Raw genomic sequence first — 10,675 nt, forward strand, 5'->3', positions numbered from 1 at the left:
ATTTATTTATTGTGTATGGCCAGCTCAGCCCACCAGGGGGCGGGTCTGGCTGGCATGTGGTGCTGGGGATCGAACCGCGGTCCCTGTGCTTTGCCAAGCTTGTTTCAAGTAGGTGCTTTAGACCACTGAGCCATCTCTCCAGCCCCTGCAATAATATTTTAACACTCCCACAAGTGGTTTGCTCTCAAGGCCTAGAACTGTTTCATACCAGGTCAGACACACACTCAGGACCAGGCCTAGCCTTTTCCTAGGGACTCAGGATAGGCACAGACATAGCCGACTCCTGGATCCAGTCTGGGCTGATCCACTCTTGACCCGACAGCCAAGGTCATCCTCTGGTTGGAAGTCCTCATGCGCATCTTATTTTTGCACAGATTAATCCTCACGTCATTCACTGTGCCTAAGTCAACAGACAGGTGCAAGATGTAGGCACCAGGGGCCCAAAGCACTTGGAAAGTCAGATTTTTTGTGGTGTTCAAATTTTATTGAGAGTGACATAAATATAGCAAATCCACTTCATAATATGATTAGGCACTAGGTTCAAGACCTTATTACAGAGTATCTGCGACTCAGCATTAGTTACAATTGGGTCCATAAAAATTGTTGTTTGGTGAGTCTGCTGTGATTGTAAGTTGTGTGACAGCATGGATGGTCCATACAAACCAAATACCTAGAGAAACCCTACCACAGAATTATCAGTACAAGCTGTTAATGACTTGGCATTGTCCAGTGTACCCACGGGTGGAGAAATAAATGGCTCAAATATCCTGTGGACACTCAGATCAATATACGCAATTTTGTCCTTCTACTTGAATAACAGGGTTTGCATGAATCAGGATTGGGAGGACTCCTTGAAGGTGAGAGACTGAAGACTGAAGGTTGAGGGCAGATCGGCAGTCAGCAAGGTAATGATTTTCATGGCTAAGTGTTTCTACACCTAAAAACTAAGAAGACTGCACAATAAGTAAGGTTGTAATCAATAGTTTCATTTAAAAATTTTACTATGCAACCCGTTATGATACAGGTCTGGAGAAATAAAAAAGGTTGACTCTCTACGGAAACAATACTGTGTGATCAGATACAAAAGGTCCTTAGAGTCTCTACCAGGGCCAGTGTTGGAAATGTTAATCAACTGGGAAAAAAAGCCCTCCCACCTTTTCCCCTACATTTACTGAGGGGTTGGTTCTTTACACCAGTGTGTACTGTGCTCCCCTGCTGGTTATGAATGCCACTGCAGGGAGGTTTGTTTCTGGGCTCCCACTTGGATGAAATCGCTGCCTCTTGCACAGTAATATGTGTCTGTGTCCTCCATGATGACTGAGTTCAGCTGCAGAGAAAACTGGTTCTCGGCTGTGTCTCTGGAGACAGAGATGCAGCTCTTGAAGGATAGGCTTTAGTGCTACCACTGTAGGTTATGTACCCCATCTACTCCAGGCTCTTTCCTGGGGGCTGGTTAATCCACAAATAACCATTGGTTGTGATGGAGAATCCAGAGACTGAGCAGGTGATGGACAGGCTCTAGGAAGGGTTTGCCAGGCCAGATTCAGACTCCTTTAGTTGCACCTGGGACAACTGGAAACAAAAAAAAACCTTTCCATCAACCAACTGCTTTCATAATCTTCACACGGATCCATGTCTGACATTAAGGACATTCACCATGAGGACCAGTCCCAGGCAAAGGGGAAGGCCCACTAATCCCATTTTCTAGACAACTTTGCGCCTTCTCCAGAGGTCTTGTCTGTGTCTGAGGAAGGCTCCATGAGCCCAAACAGCCCAAGAGAGTAATACGAATCTTGGTTTAGAAGATAAATTTGGGAGATTCCTTTCCTATGCTGTGGTTGAGACAGAGACCAGGGAGTTTCTGGACCTTGAGCTACTGAGAGGAATCTCTTTCATGAACTCAAGCGGTGTTTAAGTCTGTGGTAAGTGGGAAGTCAATTTCATTGGGATGGTGGTAGCAGGGCAATGATCCCACCTTCTGGATCCCAGATCAGCCTCCTCCAATCCCTTCCCCTTCTTGGGCCCAGCCTGACTCTCCCCTCACAAATGGCATTTGCAACTGCTTCCTCAGCACTCTTATGAGCGCAGCTCCTTTTTTTTTTTTTTTTTTTTTTTTTTTTTTGTCCCTGATCTATTTCCTTGAATGCCACCCTTGCTGCTTGAGATCTTGTTTCACTGCCATTTACTGTTGTCACAAAAGGTCTACCTGCCTCCTGTTCTAAGACATCCTGTGTCCCAAGTTTCTCCTGCTTAAGGTCCAGTAGAAACTGAAAATAAGGCTGTGTGTCCTGTGTTTACCTCATGGGAATATTTCTAGTCCTGGGAGAAGAGAATGAGCCCATCTGTGTTAACTTCCCAGATCCCAGATGACCTGGCTGGTGCAGCTACTCCGTGGTCATGGTGCAGCTATTGTATAATTTCCTTGTTTCAGCTTCCCCTCTTGTTTTCTGGAAGTTGTATCTAGATTCAAATTTCTTATCTCATTACATAAATCCTTTTTGGATAATTATGTTTTACTGACACCATGATAATAATAAGAAAATAATGTCCCTAAAATTCAGCCTAAACACCCACTTGCCAATCATATTGCAAACATATTCTTTTTATCTGTTGATTTCAGGCTGGTCTTTAACTCAACACAGATTTTCATTTTAACTCAACATGAATTTATTGATTTCATGCTGATCTTTTTTTTTTTTTTTTTTCATGCTGATCTTTTACTCAAAGTCATGGTGATTGTTCTGCCTCCAGCTGCTTTGTTCCTGGATAACAAGGGTATGACATGCTACATCTTTCAAAAAGCTATTAGGACAATACACTCACTATTAAGTTTTACATAACTTTTGAACTAAAGGAAAGTGGTCAGATCTTGCCAAAGATTATTGTGGCTAATCTTTGTAGATGCCCTGGATGTTCTTTTCCAGGAAAACATGGGCAACAATCTGATTTTTTAAAAATGTATTTGGTATAGGATCTCAGTACAGAGCTCAAACTTGTAGTGATCCTCCTGTTTTCACTTTCCTCAGTTCTGGGATTCCAGGTGTGTGCCACCATGCTTGGTCTCGGTGGTCAGCTGTGACTGGGAGGGGGGCAGGTACACTGCGCATGAGTTAGAGATACTTAACATCTCATGATTTACTGTTGATGAGTGGAATCAGAAATGTGGGGAAATGTGAATGCTGGAATGGATTTGTCATGTGAATCCTAGTATGTTACACTAGAATGTTCTGGGAAATGTACCCTTCAATAAAACCTTGAGAAATGGATTCATGAGGGCAACACCAGCATTCATGAAAAGCTCTGTCACTGCGTTTCTCTGTATGCCAGGCCTTACTGTGGGACCACAGAGGCTCAATTGGGAAACTTTAGAGAAATGGGTTTACTTTGGCTCGAGAAAGGCAGAAGCCAATTGGCATCAATTAAGCACCAATGCAAAGTGCATGCACTTGCCAAAATAGAAGCAGAAGCAGAACAACAGTCAGAATGCACCGATACTGTAAACCTACAGCTCAAATTAATATGGTCAGTCTTTCTCTCGCCCTTCCCTCAAAAGACTTAAGGCATTTTACTGGCCTAACTACATTCAGGGAGGGAAAATGATATGACATTTCAAGAATCACAGGACACTGATTCTGATCTCACATGAGTTCCAGAAGATCTAAAACAAATAATTGTAACCCTACAGAAAGAATAGAGACTGATGGAGTTCAGGTGATCAATTGATCAATGGAGTTTTAGCAAAAGTTGAACTCACTATTGGTCCAGTAGGTCTTGAATTCATTCTGGTTTTATTTCCTCTATTTCACAATGGGCAGTTGGGATAGATATCCATAGTCCTTGGCAGAACACTCACATTAGTTCTTTAAGCTATAATGTGAGAGCTAGTATAATTGGAAAGGGCAAATGGAAGCCATTAGTGTTGTTTTGCAGTCAAAATAGTAAATGAAAAACAATACTGTTTTCCTGAAGACTGTGCAGAAATTATTGCCACTATCAAGGATAGGGCAACACCAGCCCTATGCTGAAGGATGCAGGGATGGTTGTTCCCACTGTTGTACTTTAGGGTTCTGCAAAGAGAAAAATACAATGCACTACACACTTTAGATTATTGATAGGTCAGGATTCAAAGTTTCCCAGACAACCTGCCCCAAACACCCCCCATTTTGGCCCCATGCAAAGTCAAACCCCAAACCACAGAACAAGTCTGCCTGACTGACCCGGGTAAGCAACCACAGAAACTCTCCTTTGTTAACATCAAAAGTCCCCCACAGATCAGACAGCCCTGCCAAGATTAGCTCTCCCTTGGCTCTTCCAGCCCACAAGCAGGACCCCCCACACACACACATACACAAAAACGTCTTAAAGCCCTGTGCTTTGCCTTGTTCACTGCTGTCTTGGTCTGCTAGCCAGCCAGCCTGCTTCCTGTCCCCAGTAAATCTACTCAGATCAGATTGACTGGTCTGGCCAACTGTGCCAGTTTGTACCTAACATTTGGTGCCGAAAACCCAGAAGGGATGTGAAGGCCTCTGCCGGTCCCTCCCAAACAGGGGCCTTGCTCCAGCCCACCGCCAGCCCTTCTGAGTGGCCTGTGAGCCTTGGGCCACCCTTGCTGACCTAAACACCTAGAACACTGAGTATTCCCTCATCACTCATTCAACTTATCTTAAAATACAAACCTCTTCCATTGTCTAACTTGTTGGGGGGAAAAAAAGACAAAGGGCCATTTTTCCCTTGGGACTTGCTACCTACAGTCAACTCTTCAATTCATCAACAATGAATGTCTCCAAGGCTCCCTTCCCAACTTTAGCCCAGATGAGATCACTTTCTGTACTTTCATTTTCTTTCCTTTTCTACATGTCTTGATCCAGATGACTCACTCACCTCTGCCTCCAACCCTTTTCCCTATGACTCGTTCAACTCATAGCTGGAATAGATATCCTCTAAATTCCTTCACAGTTCCTTCCAGCTTATTTACTTAATGACTAAGAAAGCTGCTAATTTTGAATGGGGCCTGAACGAGAAGAGGCTCTGCAAAAGGTCCAGGCTGCTCTGCCACTAGGGTCATATAATCTCTCAGATTCCATGGTATTTGAAATGTCAGTAGCCAGTAGGGATGCTGGCAGATCCCCATATGTAAATTGATGCAGAAACCTTTACAATTTGGAGAACACCACTGTCATAATCTATAGACAACTACACTGTTTGAAAAATAACTCTTGATTGGGCCTAATGGACTTTAGTAGAAACTGAAATCTTGACTGTGGGACACCAGGTTACCATGGGACCTAAGGTGCCTATCATGAGCTGGATATTATCAGACCCACCAAGTCATAATTTGGGTGTTCACAGCATCATTCTATCATTAAATAGAAATATTATATTGTGTGACCCAGACAGAGCAGGCCCAGAGAGTACAAGTTACATGAAGATATTCCTCAGATATTCATGTCTCTTTCTGCTAAACCATCCCATTTTCCAGCACATACCTATGGCCTCATAGGGTGTATCATATGATCAGCTGATAGATGAGTAAGACTAGCCACTGTTTATGGATGGTTATGCATTTTATGCAAGCACCACCTACGAGTGGACAGTTGCAGCATGACAGTCTCTTTCCAGGATGTCTTGGATGGACAGTGACAAGGGGAAATCTTCACAATGCAAATAATTTTGTGCAGTGCACCTGGTAGTACATTTTGCCTGGGAGAAGAAAAGGCCAGATATGTGACTGTACAATGATTCATGGACTGTAGCCAATGGTCTACTTCAGTGTTCAAGGACTTAAGAGGAATGTAACTGGAAAATTGGTGACAAAGATATTTGGGGATGAGGTATGTGGGTAGACCTATGTGTATGGGCAGAGGATATATAAATATTTGTAACCTATATAAACACACTCCAAAAGTGATATTAGCAGTTCAACAATAAACTGGATAAGACAACCCATTATGTAGATAGCAACCATTTTCTCTTCAGCCACCGGACACCATCCAATGAGTTCATGAACATTATGGACCTTTTAGTAGGGTTATGTATACTCAGCAGCATGAACTCCTGGTTACCAAGCCTGATCTGCCAACAGTCACTACTGAATGGCCAATATGCCAGTAGCAGAGACCAACATTGGTTCCCAGATATGGCAGCATTCTCTGGGGTGAACAGCCTTCAACCTAGTGGTAGGTAGGTTATACACCACTTCTATCATGGAGTGTGCTTTGTCTTTAGTAGAATATTTACCCTGGATATGGATTTAACTTTCGTGCATGTAATCCTTCTGCTAAAACATCCATCTATGGATTCATAATATGCCTTACCCACCATTGTGGAATTCCACACAGGACTGGCTCTGACCTTAAGGAATACACTTCACATCTAAAGAAGAGAGGTGATGGTCTCAGGCTCATAGTAAATTGTAACAATCCAATCTGTGTAGAATGCCAAGTGGTCCACAACCTTCAGGAATGAAGATATTGGTCAGTACACCAGGAAAAGAAACATGACCTGCTGAGATGCTGCGTGAAGCCCAAGGTATTGCAGAATGGGTAGGACAAAGTAGATCTAAATACCAGATGAACTTGTGATCAGGTACAGAAACATAATTGTTAATTTTTTTATTAAAAAATGCTTCCAATGAAATATATTAATAAATATTGGTTGTCTTGTTAAGCCTGAGTTATAGGGCCATGAAGTGTTCAGAGTAAGCATCACCCAAAGAAAACTTTTATTCTTGGGAGGGAATTGGTGTGTTTCCATTTGTATGGAGGCCAGTTATGTTAGGTGTAATTATGAACTCATCCTGGTATCTGGAATATGAGTGGCTGTGAAGTTGACAAGGGGTGGACTGTGATAGCTGATTATGTCATCTTGAGTAAGACATGCCCTACTAGGGCTGGGGAGATGGCTCAGCAGCATGACTGTCTTCCTGGCAAGCCCTAAGACCAGAGTTAGAAATCCATCCCAGCAAAATTATAGGTGTCAAAGACCCACCATATGGAGGACTGTAGCCAGATTGTTATGAAGATGACACAAAAAAGGGAAGACTTACTTTTGTTTCTATGGAGGTGCTGTAGTATTCACCATCAGTTTGGAAGTCCTCTCTTGGCTTTCAGCATGGACTCTTCAGTCTCCAGCTCAGAGGCTTCTGGCACAGACCCGTTGGAATACTGTATGGGGCTGTAAGCACAGACCCATACCACACACTACAGTGGGCTCAAAAACTTTAACTGAATTTTTTTTGATATCCAGTGCACACAACTTTTCAACTCCTCTACATTTGACTGTGTGGGCAGCAACTATAAGCCCATTTTATAAATTCTTCTGCATTTGTGTAACTTTCATTAAATGTTTCTCTAGAAAGCACTGGCTGTTGTGCTGTAATACTTGATATTGTATTATAAAAGTCACAGTCCATCTGATTTTTCACAATCAGAAACTCACAGCAGTATGGGATATGTCTTAGTACAAGTAGTGGTAAAATTACCACAAAGTTAGAAGTCACAACAATATAACCATAAAAATAAAATGGTGATGGTAAGAAAATAAAATTTTATGTAAAACATAATAATGACCCCAAACCTGAAAGTAAAACGGGTGAAATAATGTACGTGAAATAATATAATTATGCTGGGATATATTCAGGCTTTTTGTTAGGATATAAAAAACAAAGCATCCAGTAATCTACAAGTTGTGTGAAAACAAGTGAACTTTGTCAAAAGCACACATTCACATGTCTCTAAATATGCACATATATAAGATATACATACATAACATGAAATTCAAAATGATCTTTTTTACAAAGAATTTGAAGTATATACACAGTTAAAATCATCTCTAGTGGGAAATTCATCAATTAAAATATAATTAATAAAAATTTATTGTTTAGTGGTCTATATCCCCCAATGTTAAAAACTCAAAACTACATAAATACTAACCCTATTTGGAAGTGAAAAATGCATTTCAACTCACCTTGTTTCATTAGAAGTTATATGTTCATTTCAAAGACAATGACTTACACAAAAATATGTTAATTTTTATAGTAAAGACTACAGAGATATAGTTCAGATATTTATATGTGATTTACAGAAAAATGCAGAAGAGAAACATTCTAGGCTATCTCCTTCTGATTGTTTTCTAGAAAATTTATAAAGTAATATTGACATCAAACTATTCATTTAATGTATATTGGTATCCACTGTATGAGGAGTGTTTGCAGGATTTTCAAAACAGGCTTACATATATAGGGTCACTTTTCAATGTGACTTCTTTCATGTAGTTTCTAAAAACTATGCTCACTGAATGCTTTCCCCACGTTGCTTATATCCATAGGATTCCTCTCCAGTGTGAGATTTATGTCTATAAAAGGAGGATTCACTAGCAAATCTTTTTCCACATGGCTTACATGCATAGGGTTTCTCATCTGTGTGAGTTCTTTCATGTCTTTTACAGTATTTGTGTGTAGTGAATGACTTCCCACATTGATTGCATGCATAAGGCTTCTCTGTAGTGTGAATTCTTTCATGTGTCTGACAATATTTGTGTGTAAGAAACGCCTTCCCACAGTGCTTGCACACATAAGGTTTCTCCCCTGTGTGACTTTTTTCATGTATATTATAAGAACTTTTTGTAGCGAATGCTTTTCCACACTGCTTGCATATATAAGGTTTCTCCCCAGTGTGAATTCTTTCATGTATTTGACAATATTTTTGGGTAGTGAATGCCTTCCCACAATGATTGCACACATATGGCTTCTCCCCTTTGTGACTTTCTTCATGTATATTGTAACAACTCTTTCTACTGAATGCTTTCCCACATTGCTTGCATACATAGGGTTTCTCACCAGTGTGGGTTTGTGTATGTCTACGAAATGCAGATTTATCACCAAATCTTTTTCCACATTGCTTACAATTGTAGGGTTTCTCACTAGTGTGAGTTTTTTCATGTTCTTGACAATATCTGTGTGCAATGAATCCTTTTCCACATTGTTTACATACATACGGTTTCTCCCCAGTATGATTTCTTTCATGTATTTTATACCAACTCTGTGAAGTGAATGCTTTTCCACATTGTTTGCACACAAAAGTTTTCTTCCCATTATGATTTCTTTCATGCAATAGACAGTAACCCTGTGTAGCAAATGCTTTCCCACATTTTTTACACACATATGGTCTCTCCCCAGTATGAATTCTTTCATGGCTTTGACAATAACTGTGCGTAGTGAATGCTTTCCCACACTGCTTACATACATAGGGTTTCTCCCCAGTATGAACTCTTTCATGCATTTTACAGTTACTCTGTATTGTGAATGCTTTTCCACACTGTTTACATGCATAGGGTTTCTCCCCAGTGTGAATTCTTTCATGTATTTTACAATAACTCCGTGAAGTAAATGCTTTCCCACACTGCTTACATACATAGGGTTTCTCACCAGTGTGGGTTCGTTTATGTCTATTAAATGCAGATGTATCAGCATATCCTTTTCCACACTGAATACATACATAAGGTTTTTCCCAAATGTGAAATTTTTCATGAATTATATAACAGCTCTGAGTATTGAAGGTTTTCCCACATTGCTTGCATGCATATGCTTTCTTCCCAGTGTGAATTCCTTCATGATTTTCAGTGCCACTGGGAGTGCCAAAGATTTTCACTCTTTTATAACCTGTGAAGGTCTTCTCTCCAGGGTGTGTTCTTTCACTAAGATCAGAGTAGGTTTTGCCACATTTCTCATATTGATTGTGTTTCTCTCCAGTCTTTGTAATTGCATGCTTCTGAAGCGATTGGTGATCACTACAGGTTTTTCCATAGTCATTACACTTACTCAGCTTGTCATCAAATCCCACATACTCACGTGACTTCACTCCAGTATGAGATAAAATGGGCACATTTAATGATAAATGCCCCATCAAGGGCTTTCTACAAGCAAAGTTTCCAGGTAGCTTTAAAGCAGCTTGTTCCATGTTCACATTATCATTTTGAGTCCAAAGAAATATTTTTTCATGTTGATTCCAGGCTTTATATTGACAGAATTTGAATACTTCATCGTTTCTGTAAAGGAAAAGAACAAGAATATCAATCACAATAAAAAGGTCTCTATATCAATAATTCACCAGGACTAGTTCTGAACTGATGCCTAAGAAACTTTGAGAATGAATTGGTGGAATGCCCTTGAGGATGTTTCTAAAACTCCATTCCCAAAGGAAGGTATTCATTTGGGAATGTTAAATTGATATACAGTGGTCCCTCACTTATCACAGAGGTTACATTCCAGATAACCCCGCGATAAGTGGAAATCAGTGAAGTATCAACGTTATATTCACTTTAGTATTTATGTATATATTTAAGGCTTTATAAACCCTTTTCACGCTCTTATAAACTTTTCCCACACTTTGAAAAACACTTCTAATGTTCTTAACCATCTTCTAAGCTCATAAATCCAGGTAATTTTAACAACATACGTAAACTGTATGGTACTGCCGAATCCCAAGATACAGTGAAAAATCTATGATAAATAATTTAGACTAATATTTTCTTAAAACTCGGGAAACTGAGTCCACAAAAGTTGATCCATGAAATAGCAAGGGACCTTATGTTTACAATATATAAGTTTTAATTTCATTTTGGTCATTGATATCTATATATATCTATATATATCTATATATATCTATATATAGATATA

The 10,675-nt window shown here is 40.1% G+C and overlaps 1 protein-coding gene across 1 annotated transcript in view; it reads right to left on the bottom strand.

The window, feature by feature from the left end:
• Positions 1 to 7,486: 7,486 nt before the first annotated feature.
• Positions 7,487 to 10,675, bottom strand: part of LOC101570128 (zinc finger protein 791-like) — a 19,357-nt gene continuing 16,168 nt past the window's right edge. The window contains exon 4 of the mRNA XM_023706408.1: positions 7,487 to 10,044. Within this exon, the coding sequence (XP_023562176.1) occupies positions 8,289 to 10,044 (1,756 nt within the window). The 3' untranslated portion in view covers positions 7,487 to 8,288. The remainder of the gene's footprint in view (positions 10,045 to 10,675) is intronic.

This window comes from Octodon degus, unplaced genomic scaffold (genome assembly GCF_000260255.1).
Source record: "Octodon degus isolate 3935 unplaced genomic scaffold, OctDeg1.0 scaffold00255, whole genome shotgun sequence".
NCBI lineage: Eukaryota > Metazoa > Chordata > Mammalia > Rodentia > Octodontidae > Octodon > Octodon degus.